General features: G+C 39.7%; 1 protein-coding gene across 8 annotated transcripts in view; it reads right to left on the bottom strand.

The window, feature by feature from the left end:
• Positions 1-22631, bottom strand: part of BMX (BMX non-receptor tyrosine kinase) — an 85986-nt gene that overhangs the window by 6353 nt on the left and 57002 nt on the right. For all 8 annotated transcript variants that reach the window (XM_069100653.1, XM_069100651.1, XM_069100654.1 and 5 more), the window contains 6 exons: positions 20152-20279; positions 18805-18879; positions 18011-18182; positions 12370-12586; positions 9037-9101; positions 3628-3746 (listed from right to left, as the gene is read on the bottom strand). In XM_069100653.1, the coding sequence (XP_068956754.1) occupies positions 3628-3746; positions 9037-9101; positions 12370-12586; positions 18011-18182; positions 18805-18879; positions 20152-20279 (776 nt within the window). The remainder of the gene's footprint in view (positions 1-3627; positions 3747-9036; positions 9102-12369; positions 12587-18010; positions 18183-18804; positions 18880-20151; positions 20280-22631) is intronic.

The following is a 22631-nucleotide window of genomic DNA, read 5'->3' as shown; positions in this document are numbered from 1 at the left end:
CCCTTCCTATTAACTTGGTCCTGTGCCCTCTATCTATGTATACATGTAAGTATATATACACACATTCACATATGTATTCATATGCCCATATACCCTCTGATATAGACATACATATATATATACATATATATATATATATTTATATTCCCTTCAACTATTTTCATACTGAGAAAATTTTCATCAATTAAAATTATCGTTTTTCCATGTAGGAATGTTAATAGTTCAACTTTGATCAGTGGCTTATGATTTCTTTTCCCTGTTTACCTTCTCAAGCTTCTCTTGCTTCTTGTATCTGGATGTCAAATTTTCTATTCAACTCTGATTTTTTCATTAAGAATGCTTGAAAGTCCTCTATTCCACTGAATGACCATATTTTCCCCTGAAACATGATACTCGGGTAGCTTATTCTTGGTTTTAATCCCACCTCCTTTGACCTTCGGAATATTCTATTCTAGGCCCTTCGATCCCTCAGTGTAGAAGCTGCCAGATCCGGTGTTATCCTGATTGTGTTTCCACAATATTCAAATTGTTTCTTCCTGGCTGCTTGTAATATTCTCTCCTTGATCTGGGAATTCTGGAACCTGGCTATAATATTCCTAGGAGTTTTCTTTTTGGGATCTTTTTTAGGAGATGATCAGTGGATTCTTTCAACCTCTATTTTGCCCTCTGGTTCTAAAACATCAGGACAGTTTTCCTTGAAAATTTCTTGGAGGATGATTTCTAGGTTCTTACTTTGATCATGGCTTTCAGGTAGTCCAATAAATTTTAAATTATCTCTCCTGGATCTATTTTCCAGGTCAGTGGTTTTCCCATGAGATATTTCACATTGCCTTCTTTCTATTCTTTCATTTGTTTGGATCTGTTTAACAGCATCTTGATTTCTCATAAAGTCATTAGCTTCCATTTGCTCCAATCTAATTCTAAAGCAATGATTTCCCTCATTGAGCTTTTGAGATTCTTCTTCTATCTGGCAAATTCAGCTCTTTAAGGCATTCTTCTACTCATTGCCTTTTTGAGCCTCTTTTGCCATTTGAGTTAGTCTATTTTTTAAGGTGTTATTTTCCTCAGTCAGGCTGTTGACTCTCATTTCATAATTTTCTTGCATTGTTCTCATTTCTCTTCCCAATTTTTCCTCCACTTCTCTTATCTGCTTCTTAAGGTCCTCTATGGCCTGTAACCAGCTCCTATTTTCCTTTGAAGCTTTTGGTGCAGGAGTTCTGACTTCACAGTCTTCCTCCTGTTCCATGCTTTGCTCCTTTTTGTCCCCAAAATAGGAGTCTAATGTTGGAATCTTCTGTTTGTTTTGCTTCCTTTGTCTGGTCATGTCACCCCTCGGTCACTTGACCTCTGGGCTTTTTGCCACAGTAGGACTCTGCCACCAGACAGGGGAGCTTTCATACCAAACGCTGGGGTTTTCCAGCTGCCGGAGGTATTAGTTGGGTGCCCTCCACATGCTCTGGCAAGCTGGACACACACCCCAGGACCTCCACCCTAGACTGCCATCCATATCCAAGCAGGTTAAAGCAAGAGCGATTACCCCTTAGACTGGTGCTTGGTCCCCCTACACTCTGCAGGCCAGGAGCTGAAGCTGCCACATGGAGGTGGTTGGCTGTGCCAGTGTCTCAGCGGCTTCTCGCCCAGGGGCAAAAGCTGACATGCTCCCAACTACTGGTCCCACTGACCTCTCACTTTGTCCTCGCATCTATGTGTTGATGAATCTGGAAATGGCCACAGCTGCTGCTGATCTGGAGTTCCTCAGCTGGTCAGGTCTGCCCTGGGGTTAAAGCCTCAGCTTGGGGCTGGTCTCAGCTCCCAGAGCCCTGAGCTGGATTCCTGCAGGCCTGCCAGGCTGTCCTCAGCAGGAGGTTAGCTTCTCTGTGTCATTTTGTGGGTTCTGCAGCTCCAAAGTTTGTTCAGAGTCCTCTTTTACATGAATTGGGGGAGGTGGAAGCTGCATTCCTGTGGAGGTCCTGCTTCTACTCTGCCATTTTAATTCCGCTCCATCAAGTCCAGTTCTTCAGCTGAGACCCAGAACTCTTTCCCAAAGCCACACAGTCTATGACAGAGCCAAGAATCAGAACCATACCCTCTGATTGTCTCAAGGCACAGTTACATTCTATTTATAATGCAGTCCCAATCCAAGGCTAATTGGAATGGAATTCTCTCCTTATTGGTGGATATGAATGCAGTTATGGATTGTGGAGATTTCATGCTTGTTTGTGACAATTTCTCTCTCTCTCTTTTTTTTAATGGTTTGCACATGACTGAAAATCCAGCATGGGCAGTCAGATGGTGCAGACCTAGAGTCTGTTCAAATGTGACTTCAGATACTTATTAGCTATGTGACCTTGGGTGAGTCACTTAAACCTGTTTGCCTTAGTTTCCTCATCTATAAAATAAGCTGGAGAAGGAAATGGCAGATCTTTGGCAAGAAAACCCCAAATGAGGTCATGAAGTGTGGGACACAAATGAAAATGACTAAAACACAAAAATACAGTGTGGGGTAGTTGACCAAGACCATGGTGAAGGCATGGCTGAACAATGGCTGCTTCAAAGACTGCTTCTGACACATACTGACTATAGGAGCACACAGACACTCCATGCCCCCAGGGTACTCTCTAAGATTGTAAAATCCACCTAGGAAGCTGCTCACACAGATAACACCACAAGAAGAGATTAAAAGAACAATAAGAAAGAAGGAAAATTATAAGTAGTGAGCCCAACAGTCTTAGAGCTGGTCTTCTTCATTAATGATCTATCATGATGTTTCTATAGGGTTTGTTTAGGATAATGAATTAAAATGTAAATATTTATTGAAAAATGGTATTGAAGGGGCGGCCAGGTAGCACAGCAAGTAAGAGCACCAGCTCCAGTGTTGGGATGACCTGGAGATCGAATCCCAGGCTCAGACACTTAGCACCCACCCAGAAACACCTGGCCGTGTAACCTTGAGCAAGTTACTCAACCCTGATTGCTTAAAAAAAAATGGTATTCATGCTAGATACTTCTTAACTATCCCTGGGATACCAAAACAATTGATCAATTCATCTCAGGGGGAAGAGATCTCTTAAACTTATTTAACTGGGGGCAGCAGAGCACCAGCCTTGGAGTCAGGAGGATCTGAGTTCAAATTGGGCCTCAGACACTTGACACACTTACTAGCTGTGTGACCTTAGGCAAATCACTTAACCCCAATTGCCTTGCCTTCCTCTTCCAAAAAAAAACTACCTAAAAAAAAAGCCCCTTATGTAATTGCTGTTTCTAAATAGATGAACCAATTAAATATGACCTTTATGTTGCCATAACCTTAATGTCATAATTCAGATTTAAAAAAAAGTTTTCTGGACCCTTTTGTTAGAAAACTAAATGCATCCCCTTCATGTGGGACGAGGCCAAGACATACACCACCCAGAACGCTGTTGACATTGAATATACTACCAGGAATGTCTCCCCATCCACGGTAACCTCTTACTTGCTGCAGTCTGTCATTCAGGGCATTCGTCATAATTTTGTAAATGTTTAAATCCCTCATCATTTGTTGCTGCTGCTGCTCTTACTCTGATGATTCCTCCTTTGGGAAGTCAGCTTCTAGGCTAACTGTGTTGCCCTGGGTAACAATGCTCTTACCGAAGGCCCATACATCTGACTTGCTGCTGTATTTGGAGTAATGAAAGACCTCTGGTGCCGACCACTTGATTGGGAACTTTGTTCCTATTGAGCTGACATATTGATCATCAAGAACATATCTGGAAGAGAAAAAAGAGATTGTAAAACTCAGGTTAGTCCCCAGGGAAGAGACCCTTAGTGCCTCTTGCTTCAATTCACTTAAAGAACTTGAACCACCAAATATGTACTAAAGATTTTCTGGCAGCATGTCTAAGCATACAAATTACAGCCAGGGTAAAGACCTATGGAGTTCTCTGAAGATTCAGTTGAATGCCCCTTCTCTCCTAAGTTCTTGCAGAATTTCCACATGTAAACTTAGCTAGAGGTCTTTTGTGTGTTTTAAGTTTGACAAATGTACATTTTTATGTTTTAAGTTTACCAAAGCTAGATTTTGCATATAGAATTCCAAGAATAAAATTATTGTTAAGACTCAAGAATAATAGAAGACCTCACATGGTAGAAGGCTTCAGTGAATAATAATTTGAGTTAAATAAAAAGTAAAACACACTAAACCCACTTAAGATATTGCTGATGGGTTGGTTAAAATAATGTTCTTCCACAGGGGGGAAAAAATGGTTTAAAGAAGGAAATAAATCTATGGGATCTGAAATCATTAATGTATAATGCAGGGGAAACATGACAGTCAGAAAGCTCTGTTATAGGTTTTACTCTAATTATAAACATTAGAAGCATTTGATTTGACAAAATTTACAGGAAAGAATTTTTAAAAAATAATTTTTAAAACCTGCAAATCTAAAGTTCTAGATTGACATTTTTCTTCATGAAAAAAGTGGTTTTTATTTTTTCCCACTCCTCAGGTTATAGTTTTGAACTTATTTGATTTAATTGTTGAAAGAGTTATAAAAGTTTTGGGACTATAAATCAGAACTTGTTTCTAATTTAGACTTTCTAATTTAGAGTGATAGAGTCAAAACCAGACACAGCAAAATCATTTAACCTCTCTCTTCCAATTTTCTTATCTGTAAAATTAAATCATCTTTATCATCAGACTTATAAGTTCTAGAATTCAAAGTCTTAACTCCTCAAAGGTCACCTTTAGAGAATGAGGCAGGGCAGTGCTGGGAAAAAGCTCACTGGGGTAGTTTAAGTAGACTTCCAGATCCCATCTTGTCTAGTGGGCCCCCAACCTTTTTCTCTTTTTTAAAAAAATTATTTATTTACTTTTAGTTTACAAAATTCAGTTCCACAATCCCTAGTTTCAAATTTTCTCCCCCTTCCTTTCCTCCCTCTTCCCGCTATGGCGGTCTGTAATTGAATATAGGATCAATAAATACTTTCACATTAAACAATTAGTCAAGTTGTAAAGAAGGTTTATAACCAGTGGAGTGAACAATGAGAAAGAAGAAACAAAACAAACGAGAGAGAGCAGGCAGCTTGCTTCCGTCTGCATTCAGATGCTGTGGTTCTTTCTCAGGATGTGGACAGCCCCTCCATCGGGAGTCTTTTGGAGCTGTCTTACAGCCCTGCACTGCTGAGAGGAGCCCCGTCTATCAAAGTCAGTCGTCACACATACACTGTGTCTGTAATTGTGTACAAAGTTCTCCTGGCTCTGCTCCCCTCACTCAGCATCAGTTCATATAAGTCCCTCCAGGTTATTACTCCAGCCTTTTTCAAGAAAGGTTTTGTGATGGGATATAGTTACCCCAGAGAAGAAAGAGCCACTGTCTACAGGGTCTAGGCCCCAGTGATACAGCCTGTGACCCCTGCTCTTATCCTTTGGGGAGGGGTAGAAGGAAGAAAAGGGACAATTGTCATATCCTTCAACTCAAGGATGAGTTCAAGAATGTGTTCTAGGACAGGGAGAGCATAATCCTTGGCAGGGCCACCTCCAGAGTCAGGGGAGACAGAAAAGATGGTCCCATTGAATGTAGGTTGTCATGGCATGGAGCCAGAGAGGACTTTTAGGTGTGGATACAGGAGGATGAATTCCTCTACAGGAGCCATGGAGAAAGTTGGAGTCGCCCCACTGTGGTTTCTCTGCTGGCCCCACCAGAAAGCTGGTGTGTGGTGCCATTAGAGAGACTTCTGGCTGTAAATGTGAGAGCAGATATCGGTGGTGCTTTGGGATGAAATGGGGGTAATACTTCCACATGGATATTTTCCTGTCTCAGGACTAACAGGCTCTTCTCTGCTCTCTGGAGTAAGAGTCTCCAGGTAACTCAAAAGAGAGGAAAACTAAAAGTAAGCATCGAGCACATAGAACTCATAGAAACAAGACATTTAGAACTGAAAGAGACCTTAGAGATTATCTTTGCCCAATCCCTTCATTTTGCAAATAAGGAAACAGAAACCCAGAAGAGTTAAGTAACTTGCCCACAGTGAAACCATGTAGCAGGTAAGTCAGTATTTGAACCCAAATCTTCTAACTTCAAACCTAATACACTTGCCACTGTATCAAAAAGACCGTAGGCTATACTGATTATGAATGTAAATTGAGGACTTACTTATTCCCAAGTAACAAATAAACAAAGAGAAGTTATTGAATAAATAAAATCAAAGATCTCCAAATGCTGAATTTAACGAAAGGCTTTTACTTGCCTAAGATGGTTTAGGAGATGGCTCTTTTAAGTTAGAGTCCATCATTTCTGAAATTAATGTGAACTCTGCATTCCTCCCTTTTGATCACATCTTTTTTAAAGCAAACAGCAGGTGTTCAACCCAACTGTACTTTGTCCAATTTGGGACTATTACAGTCAAATGGAATTAAAACCCCACACCCACCAATTGTTCTTTTACACATTAACTCACTGATGTGACACATCTCTCTCCTTTGTGCAAAAGAATGTGAACATTCACTCTGTAGTTTAAACAGCGTGCTAGGGCTGGGAACCAGGGCGATGAAAGACAACACAGGAAGTCCAGTGCAAGGAAAACATTCTCCACATAATATCTACTGCTATTTTAAAGGGGAAGAGAGAGGAAGGCTGTTTAAATCACTCAGCGTTAACCCTGACGTGGCAGCAGGAATGTTGAACAATGGTATCTTACTTAGTAAGGCACCATGCACACCCTTGTTAGTACCATGAACATTTCTATGGACTGAAAAGGAAATTTTCCCCAATCTTATCTAGGGTGAGAACCAGGCCTGCTGTTCTTTTGAAAACATGTATGCAGAGCTCGGAGGGAACTCAGAGATTTCTGCTTCAGGGGTCCTTAGCCTTGTGTACAAGCTCCCACGGATGGCTTCCAGGAGGTCCATGAAGTTAAATGGGGGAAAAAATACATCTTTATTTCACCAGCCTCTAACTGAAATCCAGAATTTCCTTCAATTATGTTTTTTGAAGTGATTCTGAAAAGGGGTCCACAGGTTTCCCCAAACTGCCAGAGGGGTTCATTACACAAGAAAGGAGACCCTCTTGGTGATTTAGTGCAATTTCCTTCATTTTACCAATGAGGCGTGCTTGTATATATAGATGATGAGGCTGACACATGCATCGCCAGACCAAGCTCAGTGTTTGGGAGGCTCCAAAGGAAAATGTGGGAGAGAAGAGGTAGTAGACTGACTACCAGACCGAAGGCCTACAGAGCTGTGGTGCTGACCTCATTGTTGTGTGCCTGTGAAACCTGGACAGTCTGCAGCGGCAGGCCAGGAACTGAATCACTGACATGTGAATTGTCTTAGGAAGAGTCTGAGGATCACCTGGCAGGCTAAGGTGTAGGATAGCAAGGTCCTTTCTCAAGCTGAGCCACCAAGCATTCAAACTCTACCACAGAGAGTACAACTCTGAGGGGCTGACCGCGCTGTTCTATACCAAATTTACAGAGAACTCACACAAGGCAAGTGCTCCCATGGGGGTCAGAAGAAGTGATATGAGGATATTCTCAAGAACTTTGTAACTGACTGTGTGACACAAGAGACCCTGGCATAGGAGCGCTCAGCATGGCATGCTGTCTCAAAGATGGCGCTGTGCCCTACAAACAAAGCAGAATTGCAGTAGCTCAAAAGAAACACCCCAAAAGTTCATGTGGACCGTCTGTGCCAGACCTGGGGCAGAGCCTTCTGGGCTTGCGTTGGTCTGACTAGCCACGGTTGGACAAGGCACACCTTGATCCCAACGCAGTGATGTCATTTGGTCCTCTTCAAGGACAGAGGTATATTGTGCCAATGAGGAACATGTGCACATAGTGTACGTAATACAGACTAATGTCTTATTCAGTCTTAATTTCTTCTTTCAAGCAACCTTTATGAAGAGCCCTCTAAATGCCAGGAATTATACTAGCTACTCAGGTTACAAAAGCAAAAACTAAATAGGCCCTGTCCTCTGTTAAGGGAAATGATATGCATGCACATATGCAAATAGATAACATATACAAAAAAATTCAAAGTGATTTAATGGAAGGCATGGACTGTTTTGAACAAATACTACTACTAATAAAATATTAATATTTCTATTCCAATTAAATATTAAACATATTAAATTTATAAGGTATAGCCTTGTAAGAATTTCTATCACTAAGTGGGACTTTCAAGTTGAGAATTTCAAAGCTGTTAGAGCTGGAAAAATTCTGAAATGTCTGGTAGCATGCAAGGATCTAACCCAGGATGCACGTGGTATAGAGAAACACAGTGATTGTGGAGGTTTGGGGAGGTTGGGATCTCAGCAATGGCTCTCTTAATTATTAAATTAAAAATTAACTAGAGGGATGGTAACCCCATGAAAAAAAGTAATGTTCTTGGATTCCAATAAGTGGAGCCAAGATACACACACTGATCACATTACTAGAGACAATACAGAGAAGGAACAGAAATAAAAATAAATTTCTTTTTTGCTACATTAGCAGGGCATAATTCTTTCGATCTTCTCTTTTAACCAATAAGTAAGTGTTTTGTACTGAATTACAATTCTTAATGAAATGTCTTCAGATGATCAGCCAATTTTTATGAAACTTTTATTATTCTCACAGAATTTTGGAGCAGAAAGCAATTTTAGAGATCAAAGAATCTAAGACAGGAAGGGACCTCTGAGACCATCTTGTTCATTGCTCTCATATTTTTGTTGTTGTTGTTGTTGTTTTGGAAGCAAGCAGGGTTAAGTGACTTGCCCAGGGACACACAGCTAGTGAGAGGTTGGATTTGAACTCAGGTCCTCCTGACTTCAGGGCTCTATGGACTGTGCCACCTAGTGGCCCCTAATGCTCTCATTTTACAGATGAGGAAACTGAGACCAGAAGTCACAACTTGTTAACTCAAAGCTAGGAACAGAACTGGGAGTATGACCCAAGACAAAGCCTCCTGACTGCCAGTCCATAAGCCTCTGAACCATACCACGTGGTGTGTGATTGTGGTATTATCTAGGAAAACATTAATGCAAATACCATTTCCCTGTATGAATTTAGGATCTGCCTTACCTGGTCATTCCAAAGTCAGATACTTTCACTGAAAGGTCACTGTCAACCAAACAATTCCTAGCAGCCTTTATGGGAGGGAAAAAATAGGAAATGTATCAAATGGTCAGAAACGAGCAAAGAAATATCAGGTCATTTCTCTTTGCTTCTCTTTAATTGTTAATACTTAAGAAAAATCTCAAACAATAATAATAGTTGACAATAACAGAGAACGTTAAGATTCACAAAGTTATATATGTATATATATATATATATTTGGGTACTCAAAATATATATATTTTGAGCTTTTCAATAATCTAAGTGTAGTATGAACTATTTTTCTTATCTTACAGATTTGTGAGAATTGAGTGAACCACAGTGATTCCAACTTGTGACTCGGTTCTGGATCTAGCTCAGTTTCCTTTCTATTCAATTATGGGTCTAGTCCAATTTCTCTGTTGTGAGAAAACTTTATTCAATAAAGGCAATTGTAAAAAAAAAAAAAACACATACACACATAACAACAAAACTTTATTGCATTGTTTGACCTAGGAAGCTGACCACTCCTAACTGCTGCTTGGAGACCCTTAATTAAGGACCAAGGTTATGCTGATCAGAAACCCAGTTAGATCCAAAGGTTAAAACAGGGGCTTTTCTCACAATTATACATCTCAAACAACCCAAATGTCTTATCTGAAAACTGATCTTGTATTGGTCAATCAGTCACCATGTTCCTTTAACTGAATGTAGACACTTGAGGGGAGTGGGTCACCTCTTTTTCTGATTTCAGGGAACTGTACCTGTTCATTCTTTTCCTCCCACCCTAATCTTTCCTCTAATTAGAAATCAGATAACCCAATTATATGGCCTGGTTTATTCACCGTTGACTGTTTTCTTTTAGTTAATTGATTATTTCTGTTTCGTTCTGTATTCAGGGTCTTTGGACTGACTGGGAAGTCCTTTGAGCCATTTGTTATATCTGTCTTGCTAATAAATCATATAGCTCAGATTGCTTCCTCAGTTATTAGCTACCACACATGAAACTGAGACTTAGAAGATCATTAGCCCATGGTCACATGGCACTAAATAACAGAAACAGGATTGGAACTTACTGTCCCTAGACACTAGGGAACGTTGTCCAGATCTTTTTGGCTTCCAAAGTCCTTTCACATCTGTCATCACATTTGGTTTCGACAACACCTCTGCCATGAAATATTCAGTGCCAATATGAGTAGCCTTTTTAAAAATAATAGATGTGGGCAGCTAGGTGGTGGTGTGAATTGAGCACCAGCCCTGGAGTCAGGAGGACCTGAGTTCAAATATGGACTCAGACACTTATTAGCCATGTGACCTTGGGCAAGTCACTTAACCCCAATCACCTTGCTTTCAAATATGAGGAAACTGGACTTCAAGGAAATTAAGTGATTTTCCCATAGTCACACAGCTAACATACTAAAAATGAGATGATCAGGATAATGCTGACGGCTGTGATGAAGACTACCCTTGCTGTCCCATATGTGCATAGGGTGGAGTTGGAGTGAGTGGAACATTACCATTGGTCCTTCTTTTTACCCACGGGAAGGATCTGTGTGGAAATGCTGCTTCTTCGAAGGGTCAGTCAATGAGAATGCTCCCTGGCCCCCACTCTGTGTACACCTATCACTATTATTATTTTGTAAGCTGATCTTATGACCAGAAGGAGCAGACGGCTCGCGCGTGAGAGCCGCTTCAGTGCTTCCGGCCACTAAGGAGAATGTGTGCACAGCAGACGTACAAAGAAGAACTCTACAGAAATCTGCCGATGAATATTTCTGCCTTGTAAAGCACATCCATGTTACTTCAAAAAGGAAAGCTTCCTTGCTAACTTCAGGTGCATTTCCAGACTAAATGACACATTGATTCAAGTACAGACCATGTAGCTTCAGACATTCTCCAAAGATAGATTTTGATTAAAAACAAGCAAACCTCTGTTCTTTCCTGAAATGGCTTTTTTAAAATCATGGTACAGTTTCCGAGGAATAATAGCTCACATTGATATAGTGCTTCAAGGTTTACAATGCATTCTACATGTATTATATATTTGACCTGAAGTGGGTAGTGCAAATATTTTTATTATTCATTAAAGACAGTTGGGGTAAGGGAAAAGGAGGGGAATATAGCATCCACTCTGTGCCAGGCACTGTGCTATTATCTAATATAAATATTATCTCATTTGATGGGAGAATCTGAAATTCAAAGAAGCCAAAAGACTTACCCATGGTCACACAGCTATAAAGGGCAGGGATTCAAACCCAAGTCTAACTGGATGGTGCAGTGGATAAAGTGTCATGCCTGTAGCCAGGAAGACCTGAGTTCAAATCCTGCCTCAGACATTTACTAGATGTGTGATCCTGGGCAAGTCACTTAACTCTGTTGGCCTCTCTTTCCTTATCTGTAAAATGAGCTAGAGAAGGAAATGGCAAAACCACTCCAGTATCTCTGCCCAGAAAACCCCCCATGGTATCTCAAAGAGTCTGATGTGCCTGAACAGCAACAACTTTTGACTCTAAATCTGCTACTATTTCTAATATAGCAAGCTGCCTAACCAGTAAATGATTGATTAGAGTTAATGATTCTCAGTAAAAGCTAAGTCAATAATAATAATTAATTATAACAACAATAGATAACTTTTATGTAGCATCTTGAGGTTTATACGTATTATCCCATTAAGTCCCCACAACAAACCTGGGAGGTAGGTGCTATTATTATCCCCCTGTTACAGATGAGTAAACTGAGGCTGAGAGAAGGTAAGTGACCTCCTTAAGGTCACACAACTAGTGTCTGAGGTAAGATTTGACCCAAGTCTTTCTTCTAATTAAATTAGATAAAATTTTTTTCCTTCCAATCTATTTTAAAAGTCCTCTTCAGATTTTCTCAACCATGCCACAGAAGCCTCCTTACCCTGGAAGTTTACCTCACCCCTGGATTTCTCACAATGGAAGTAATCTTCACTCCTGAGTCCCCTTCCTCTGAATGGCTGATTCCTTCTACAATCCCCAATTTAAGGAAAACTCCCAGGCTAGTTATATCCACATCCCCTCCAGGCCCACTTTTGGCTCTCCAGACTTTCCTGACCACTCCTCTACCCAAGGATCTCCCTCCCCTTTGTGTGTTGTCTTCCCCAGTCGAGTGTATTGAGAACTGGAGCTGTCTTTCTTTCCACTTGTATTCATATTCTTAGCACTTAACACAGTTCCTGCTACATAATAAATGCTTAATAAAGGCTTGCAGACTTGATTTGACTTATTAATACCAAAGCACAGGTAGACCAAATTTTTTAGTTCCTTTCTCTCTTTAGAAAAAAAATAGTTTGCTTACCAAGTCTCGGTGTATGAACTGGTGGCTCTCTAAGAAGGCCATCGCTTCACAAACATTATAGCACATTTCCAGAAGCTGGAAGGGTTGTAGTTCTTTCCCATGACATTTCAGATAGCTCAGCAAGCAGCCATTTGTGATGTACTCAGTCACTATGTAGATGGGGTACCTCTCAGTGCACACGCCATAGAATTTGACCAGCTTGGGGTGGCTGAGTTTCCTGAAACAAATCAATTATTTAAATTTCAATGTTGAGCTTTTTTTTTCCTTTCATTTTACTGATGTCTTGAAGGCTTATCAAGAGACAGCTATGTGTTGCAGTGGTTAGAATACTGGAACTGAGAGCCCTCAGTTCAAATGCAGCCTTAGATACTTATTAGCTATGTGGTTCTGTGCAAATTACTGAACCTCTGTCTGACTCAGTTTCTTTCTCTGTAAAATTGGGATAATAATAGCACCTGCATCCTAGGTTTGTTGTGAGGATCCAATGAGATAATATTTCTAAAGCACTTTAAGATCAATAATGGCTAGTTGTTACTATAATCATTCTCAAAATAAATTCTATATCTGTAAGTTTTCATAGTTTTTCTCTCCTATAATTTGGAGTTGAGTGAAGAGAAACAGAACTTATTCCATTATTCCAAGGGCATTTTTGCCTCCAGGGCAAAAAATAATGGCTACCTCAGAGACAACTGGGCATGTGCCTGTGGGATGACCCATGTGGTCTTTCCTCAGGAACAGAAGAGAGTTGTTCCAGAAACTCTGGCTTATGGCCAGCTGGGGATAGGGATTGCTTAACTCGAGTTCTAGATGTTCTCCTATTCTTGGCATTTTGAATTGATTTTTTAAAATTACACAGAAGAATTTTATTCCTTCTTTTTCTTTTCCGAAGTTTAAGTTCAGGGTTCTTATTTTAATACAATCAGATATGCAATATCCTACTATCAAAGGTTAAGTTAGGGTGTCCTATCATCTCCCATCTAGACTATCAAAAAGCACTTATTTGGGCTTTGTTCACCACTGAACTTTACATTTATCCTTTAAGCAATAACAATAGCAGTGATAATAAATGATATAACAATATAAATTTAACAAAGGACTTTAAAATATATCGACTCTGACTTTTACACCATCTTAAGAGGTAAACACAAAAGGTATTTTTATCTTAAATTATTTTACAGATAAGAAAATGGAGGATCAGAAAGGTCAAATGAATTGTCCAGGGTTACAGTGGCAAAGGTGGGATAAAATAGAGTTTCACTTTTTATAAAACAAACATATAGATAGATAAATTAACCAATAAATGATAGATAAATGAATGGAAGAATGGATGTATAGATAGATGAATGAATGAATAGATGCTGGATAGATAGATAAATTAATGGATAGATTAATTGATGGATAGATAATTAGATTAATGATTGACAAATATGGACAGATGGATAAATAAATAAATAGAAAAATGTATGAATGTTTTGGTGGATTAAATAGATGAATGAATGGATAAATGAATGAATAAAAAAAGATGAACTGATGGATGGATAGATAATTAGATTAATGAATAGATAGAAATATGGATAAATGGATATATAAATAGATGAATGAATGAATGAATATATAGATGAATTAAATAGGTGAATGAAGGAATAGATAAATGAATGAATAAATGGGTAGATAGATAGATGATAGATAGATAGAGAGAGAGAGAGATAGATAGATAGATAGATAGATAGATAGATAGATAGATAGATAGATGGAATCACAGCTCTAACTGGAAGAAGCCCTGTAGTCCAGTCTGCTTATTTTGCAGATGACAGACCTGAGTCTTGAAGTGATCTGCAAAAGATCACAGAGATAAATGTTAGAGGTACTTTTACTCCTTAGTTAGTGTTTTTTCCTATGCATTCTGCTGACAGCCCAATGGAGTGATGCCATAACCATAGAGATGAACTACATTTTGTAAAGCTAGCTAGAAAAGTAAATGCATAGAGCTTTCACTAAATGCTTATTATGTTTTGTTTTGCTTTTTGGAGGGTGGAAGACAAGGCAGTTGGAATTAAGTGACTTGCCCAAGGTCACACAGCTAGTATGTCAAGTGTCTGAGTCTAGATTTGAACTCAGGTCCTTCTGACTCCAGGGCCTATGCACTATTCATTGTGCCACCTAGTTGCCCCTATAATCTCTTTTTTAGAAGCTCATCCCTTCTAAATTCCCACCATGTTGCTAACTGGAGCCTTTACTCCTACCACCTCCCTCAGCTTCCTCTCCCCTCTGATTGGAGAGCTGGAGGGTGGAGTACCAAACTCTTCCAATGGCATCCTTTATAGAGGATAGAAACTGACCCCTCAGTTCCTCAGTCCCCTTTGGGTCTATTGCCCTGCCTGATTTAAATTCCAAGGAACAAACTGTCGCTGTGCTGGGTACCCCTGGTATCATTTTCCCTCCCCCCTTACACACTCCCCAACTCCTTTTGTGTATTGTCTTTGCCTTTAAATTGTAAACTCCTAGAGGGCAGGGATTGTCTTTGTTTTTATTAATTGTATCCCCAGGGCTCAGCACAGTTGTGATAGTAATGGCATTTAAAGACCCCCCTGTATTGGCTTGGTTTTTGGTTTAATTGTGTTAAAACCCAGAGCTTGTTAATCCCACCTGTGGGATGGACTTTTTGATGTGAAAAGAGAGGGCTGAACTGGGAGGAGCTGGTGACGTAGATTTGGAGAGACAAGAGAGAGGCAGAAGAACTTTTTGGAAGCAGCACCTTGGAGGCAGAGAGAGACTGAGAGGATTGTTGAGGGCCACTTTGAATTGCCCTGGACTTTTGAGACCTGCCCCCTGAGCTGCCAAGGACTGAGGAGACATGGCTATTATGCTGGTACTTTGTCTGTCTGTTTTGATGTTGTTTTGCCAGATTTGTCCACTGGTGAAGGACAGTGCTGTTGTTGCAGGGGTCTGGGAACCTTTCTCTTGGTTCAGAAGCCCTGAAGAAGGATTTTCTTGTTGTATGTTTACAGAAATCCTGGGAGAGGGTTTTGCTAATGTTTTCAGCGGTCCTAGGACTGTTCTACAGACAGAGGATGAATTAATGAAGAGACTGGCAATGTATCTTGTGGCCTTGCTAAGCTTTGTCTCCCTGTAATAGGAATGTAAACTTAAAGATCTTCCCTGCCCCTAGGCTAAAGTGCACCTGGAGCCTGGGGTGGAAGGCTTGTTTTTCAGTAGATACTTTTTGATTAGCCAGTGGGTCAAAAGGTTGTTACATTCTCTGATCCAGGAGAAGGCTATATAAGCCCTGATGTGTAGCTTTGTTTTGGGGCTCACTTTGAGAAGTGTTCTGTGATTTGATGAAACTCTGGGCTAGCCCTTGTCCAGAGTCCCCTGGCTTTGAAACCCAGATGTTGTTTGGTATGGATGTAATGGTTGGACAGTTTGGAAATCTGTCTACTTGATGTGTCTCTGTCTTGATAATTCTGTCTGTATATTCTGAAGTTCGGGGTGCTGACCTTTTTCCCCTGAACTAGGTAAACGATACATGTTTGACTAATTAAAGTAAGTTTGTTAACCCATTTTGAGTTGCTTTCCTTTAACAAAGCAGATCCAAGAACCTGTGGTGGCAGCAACCCTGAGGATGCTTGGGGTGCTTGCTGCTACACTCCCCAGGAACAAAGATTGCTGAGAACTTGCCTTGTGTCAAGAAGAAGAAAAGACCTCCATTTGGGTATTAAGTGCTGTGCTTAAACTTGATGTAACTCTGGGGTAGATTCAATTGTGATCCAGGGGTGGGGAACTTTTGACCTTTTTGTGTTCTATGGTTGAACAAATGAATGTACTTTACTTATGATTGGAAACTAATCTCCATTTGAGAAGAGGGGCTTTGTGGTGGACTAAATGAAGGTACAGCCTAGGGGTGGAGTAGTATTTAGAACAGCGACTTTGTAATTGATTGAATGACTGGAAGGTCCTGGGTGGGGTAGTACTTGGAGATTATTTAATCACACTTAGCAAATGCTGTATTTGGAATGATGTCATGTTTTGATCTTCTCTGTTCTTGGTTGGTCACTGAATAAAATGGAGAGCAGCTATGCTGGTATTCTGAACCTTGGGAAGTTGCCTTTGCTTGGCATTACATTACAACAGTGCCTGGCACATAGTGCTTAATGCATGTTTATTGGATTGGATTGGGTCTCCACTCTGCACACAGTAGGCGCTCCATTAATGTTGAGGTTATAGAGGATTGATCCTGTTATTACCTAGTCATAACAGTTTCTCTCTCATTTGTGGGATGCTAAGGACATCTCTCCTCCCACAATTTCATGATATCTCATTCATCATCTCTGCTATGTTACCAAAAGTGCCAGGTTATTAGTAGGGCTTTCAGCAGTGGTAAATCGATAGTTTTGATTTTGCAAAGAGCAGTTAGTCTCATATCAGACTATGCTGGCATGATATTGATGCTCAAAATCTAGGACTCTGAGGCTGTTTGCAAAATAGCCGCTATAGCATTTTTTCCCAAGTGCTATGCCTGTCCAAGATTCTAAAAGTCTGACTAAGAGACAAATATGTCATTGAAATGCTTCAAATACTCACATGGATTTTTAGCATTTAAGGCTACAGAGAAAGGGCAGAAAGAAAAAAACAAAAAGCCAGAGGGAGTGGTTCTCTATTGTAGTTCCCAAGGTTCTCCCTTTCGTTCCACACTTTTTACCACTGGCCTGGATGATGGTCTAGATGGCATGTTTTACACATCTGTAGATGAACACATAGGAACACATAGGAAGCTAACACATTGGACAATGCCAAGATCCAAAAAGATTCTGACAGACTGAGAGGATGGACTGCATCTGATAAGGTACAATTCAATGGGTATAAATACAATATTCTGCATTTGGGTTAATACAATTGACTGCCCAAATTCAGAATGGGAAAGGCATGGCTAGGTGAAAAAAACAAAACAAAAAATTTCATTCAAAAGTGTCTAAGAATGAAAAGTGGAACGCAGCTGCCATATAAACTAACGTGAACTTAGCTATAGTGTCCAGAGCAAGCAAGGCAACAGTCCTGATGTATTCTTCCCTGGTCAGACCACATTTGGACTATAAGAAGCCATATTTTAGGTAGGACATTGGCAAATGTCAGTCCAATGGAGGATTGAAGGCCATGTGATACGTAGCAGGGAAAGGAGGGGCCATATTAAAATCAAATTCTGGATGGGATATCTATAGAAAAAGGATTACTTTTGACTTCTTAGGTTTGACCCAGAGAACTCAGAAAGATAGGTAGAAGTCACAGAGACCGATTTTTTGTCAATGTAAGAGTATGCTTTCTAACAATTAGAACTATCCCAAAGTGAACTGGTTTCCTTCAAAAGGCTGTATGACTGCTCCTCAGGAATGATGTCAAGGGAACTCCTGGTCAGGTACAAGCTGGACAACATGACCCAGAAACCCTTTCCAGCCCTGAGATTAGTTTATCTCTTTTTCTTTGTCTGCATAAAGAGTCTACATAGGATTTATCCAATGGGGAGAGGAAGGGGAAAAAAATCTGTTTGAACAAAAATAATTTAAAAGCATCCGATAGAGGGTTATTATGGTTTCCATTTCCAGTGTGGTCTGAATGTCCCTTAATTAGGTAAAACAGTACTGCTTACATCATGGTCTGGGCCTCCTGTATGAATTCATCTTCTGACATGGAACCTTCCTTAATCATCTTAACGGCAACATCATATTTCCCCTTCCATTTTCCCAGACGCACCACTCCAAACTGTCCACATCCCAGTTCTTCCAAAAGGGTAATCTCTTCTCGCTTCAGCTCCCAAATTCCTAGAAGAGCAAAACAAGTTTCTTTAGTAAGAATATGAAGACTTGGGAGCCTAAATAATCTTAGGATTTGTACTCAAGGTACATTAGAACATGGAGAAAATATGGCAAGTTTCTATAAATAATTACTAAGAAGAATTCTTAAAAATTGTATCTTCTGAAAGCTTGTAACATGAAAATATATTAGGTAAATTGAAAGTTTTAAGCCATTGCAAAGTTAGAAAAATTTCTTTTTTTCCTTAGGACAGTCCTACGAAAAAATTTCACTTGTTTTCTGATTATGTGTGTCAAGGCTGGTCTTCTTTTATTTTCTGAGGTACACAGAAGGAAAAGAGAAAAGAGAAGAAGGTACTCAACTTTCAATGGAGGAGTAATACTGATAAGAGGGAAAACTGTTGATTTCACTGACGATGGAGAGATTATGGGTGAAGGATGAGATCTGAAGCATTAAAAAGGAAAAGAAAAGGTGGACATAGCAGTTCAGATTCACTGCTGCCTATCTAGAGGTTACTTCCTACCTATCCATCCTTTCCATAAATGTAATCACACTTATCTACTTAAAAAGAAAGGAAATCATCAAATTATGAACAAAATAGTTAAAAAAAATTAAAAGCAAATGGCTTACCACTTCCCAAGGATGCTGTGGATGGGACCTTATTGGCTTTGGTGGACACTGGATGGCGAAGCCTCGTAATCATGCCTGGAGTGATAACAAAAACATCATCTAATACCCAGACTAGCTTTTAGTTTCTTAGTAAATAGGAGAAGGAAAAATCAAACAATTTGGGTAAGTAATAAATAGAATGTGGTGATTCTGTATTTGAGGAAATGGATGTTTTCTCCATATCTTAGGTCTCGGGTAGGAGGCAGCACTTGAAACAAGGGATCCCTGGGATGTTAGGAGGAAATGTATTCCAAAACACAGGGAATAACCTATGCAAATGTAAAAGTCAGGAAATGGAATGCTGCATGCTGGAAACATCTAGAAGACCAATTTGACTGAAAGAGAAAATAGGTAAAGAAAAGAATTGTTAAAAAAAAAAAACTGGAAAGGTAGGTGGGTGGGAGCCAAATTAGGAAAGGCTTTCAAGGTCAAGTTAAGGATTCTGTATTTACTCTAGAGGCAATAGAGAAACACTGAAGATATTTTTTAACTGGGGGGTAATTAAGGGGGAGAGTGTTAAATGGCCATATCCGCATTTTAGGAAAATCACTTTGGCAGTTCTATGGAGGAGAATAAAAACTAGGAGGAAAGAGACCAATTAGGAGGTGAGCACAAAAGTCTAAGTAGGAGGTGATGTGAGTCTGAACTAAGGCAGAGTAGAAAGTGTGAGTAGAAAGAAAGTAAAAGGGACAAACAATGTTCTGGAAGCAGAATCAATTAGACTTGGCAACTGAAGGAATCTAAGTATTGAGAGAGAGGGAGGAGACAAAGAGGAAGGATCCAGTGTTGTGCACCTGGGTTACTGGGAAGATGGCAGTGCCCTCCACAGAAATCAAGTTTAAATGAGGAATGGGTTCTGGGAGGGAGGAAATTCAGCTGTAATACTTCTCAGTAATGTTGATATTGGATTATGACAATTACAATTGATAGGGTAAATTGAAATGTTTTACTTAAATATTCTACATGTGAGTCTATTTTCATTTTGGTATTTGATGATGACTCATATAAGGAAAGAGAATTTCCTTGGTCTGTTACCTGAATTTAGATTACTGCTGGACCGTTACCCAGCCATCACCTAAAACTGTCATATGAATGGTGCCAAATGAATATCTCAACTTCCGAGTCAGCTTTCACTCAGCTGTGTTCTCTGTTACCCATTGCAGAAATGCAGAGTCAAAAATGCAGCCCAATCTCAGTGCTTCAGAGGATCCTTTTCCTTCTCCCACACTTTCTTAAATAACATATCAGGAGCAGGGCCCAAGAAAAGATCCAGTCACAAAGAAAAGAAAAGAAACTTAGGGGGATTACCTGCTGAATTGTGTTGATGATAATAAATAAGCTGAGGGATTGAATCAAAACAATAATTTTCTGCTAAATACAATTTGTTTTCAGCATTTGTGTGCACGTGATAATGTTTTACACTTCCTTTTTTATCACTGAAAAAGAAAGCAAAAGGTGTTAGAATTTGGTCATTAATTAAAATTTAATTAGATAAGTGATTCGGGAGCCCATTTTGATGAGCTTAGTTTTCTAAATTTCATGCCTTTTTTGGATACCAATCACCAAGGCAGAATTACAAAATATGGATTTCTTCTTTACCTACTTCCTAATATATATTTATATATATATATATATAAAATGTATACAATATATATACATATACTTTAATCTGGAGTAGAGTCCCATTTAACTAGAATGCCAATGCCAATTGATTACCCTGGTTACCTTTGAGTTAGCCTGAGAGAATTTTTTTTCCTGGTTAATAAAGGTTCTGGTCAACTAATTGGTAAATAGTTGGTACTATTTATTCTGTGTACTTTAGAGTTTATGAAATGACAATTTTTTAAGTGACTTTCTTTGCTGTAATGACTATCTTGACTTTGGACTGGGCCTATTTTTTTTTTTAGATTTTTCTTTTTGCTTTTTGGAGGGGGGAAGGTAGGGCTATTGGGGTTAAGTGACTTGCCCAAGGTCACACGGCTAGTTTTGTGTTAAGTGTCTGAGGCCGAATTTGAACTCAGGTCCTCCTGACTCCAGAACTCTATTTACTGTGCCACCTAGCCACCCCCCTTGGACCCCATTTTATAGTGACTTTAGGTGGACCACTGGGAAAAAAAGTTTTGTCTTTCAGAATTTACTGGTGTTATAATGAAGATCACCGAGCCAGAGTCAAGAGGGATATTAGGGGTCATCTAGTCTAACCACAGATACCTACATACATACACACTACTGATGAGGGAACTGAGGCCCACAGAATCTAGGTCACACAACAGCAGAATAAGAATTAGAACTCAGGTCCTATGATTCCCAGCCAGTTCAGTGTTCTTTTGACTACCACACTACTTCCTAAACTATGGAGAAATTAAAAAAAAAAAATCTTCCTCTCTTTTTGTGCTAAGTGTAAATTGTTAAACAGTCAATTGATAGTTAGACTAAAGGACTAAGGCATTTGAAGGGAACTCTAGAGCTGTGATTTCTAATTCTGGGTTTGTGGTATCTGTATTACCTTACAGAGAACTTTTCATATTTTCAAAAATTCTCAGAGCACAATTAATTTGAATTAACTTTAGTTCCAAAAAAAAGTGTATGACATATAACAGATTGGAGCTGGAAGTGAGGGATTGTAATGGGAATGCAGATTTGGAAGATCTTCCCTGCCCCTAGGCTAAAGTGCACCTGAAGCCTGGGGAGGGAGGCTTGTTTTTCAGTAGATACTTCTTGATTGGCCAGTGAGTCAATAAGGTTGTTACATTCTCTGAGCCAGGAGAAGGCTATATAAGCCCTGATGTGTAGCTTTGTTTTGGGACTCACTTTGAGAAGTGTTGTGATTTGATCTGAATTCTGGGAAGCCGTTGTTGAGAATCCCCCCGCTTTGAAAAACCCAGATGTTGACTGGGTATGGATGTAACAGTTGGACAGTTTGGAAATCTGTCTACTTGATCTGTTTCTGTCTTGATAATTCTGCCTGTATACTTTGAAGTTCGGGGTGCTGACCTTTTCCCCTGAACAAGGTAAACGATATATGTCTGACTGATTAAAGTAAGCTTGTTAACCCATTTTGAGTTGCTTTCCTTTAACAAAGCAGATCCAAGAACCTGTGGTAGCAGCAAACCCTGAGGACGTGCTTGGGGTGCTTGCCGCTACAGGGATGAAGGAAGGGGAAGAACTGAGAAAAAAAAGATAGGGTTTCATAATTCTAAAATGACTGAAACTCAATAGTCTAACTGTAAATCAATTTCTTAATTAGTCTTAAGTATTGTTTGACCAAACTCTCATCCTGATGTTCTAATGAGCCAATAGTTTTGCTGTTGTTGACAAGTCAGTCTTATCTGACTCTTTGTGACCCCATTTAGGGTTTTCTTGGAAAAGATACTGAAGTAGTTTGCCATTTTCTTCTCCAGTTCATTTTATAGATGAGGAAACTGAGGTAAACTGGATTAAGTGACTTGCCCAGGGTCACGCAGCTAGGAAGTGTCTAAGGTCAGATTTGAACTCAGGGATCTGAGTCTTTCTGACTCCAGGGTAAGCACTCTATCCACTCTATCCACCTAGCCTCCCCATGCCAATATTAGGATACATCAGAATTCTACGGAACATTTTGTACACTCTAGTGCAGGGGTGGGGAACCTGTGGCCCTCTAGGTCCTCAAGGGCAGTCTTTTGGCTGACTCCAAACTTTAGAGAACAAATCCCTCTAATAAAAGGATTTGTTGTGCAAAACTTGAACTTGGTCAAAAAGCCATAACCAAGGCCCTAGAAGGGCACAGGTTTCCCAGCCCTGCTCTAATG

The sequence above is a fragment of the Petaurus breviceps genome, unplaced genomic scaffold, assembly GCF_028583685.1.
Source record: "Petaurus breviceps papuanus isolate PSGF00001 unplaced genomic scaffold, PetGlider_PUasm1.0 419, whole genome shotgun sequence".
NCBI lineage: Eukaryota > Metazoa > Chordata > Mammalia > Diprotodontia > Petauridae > Petaurus > Petaurus breviceps.
The sequence above is the reverse complement of the archived record's forward strand: the minus strand, read 5'-3'. Positions and strand labels throughout refer to the sequence as shown.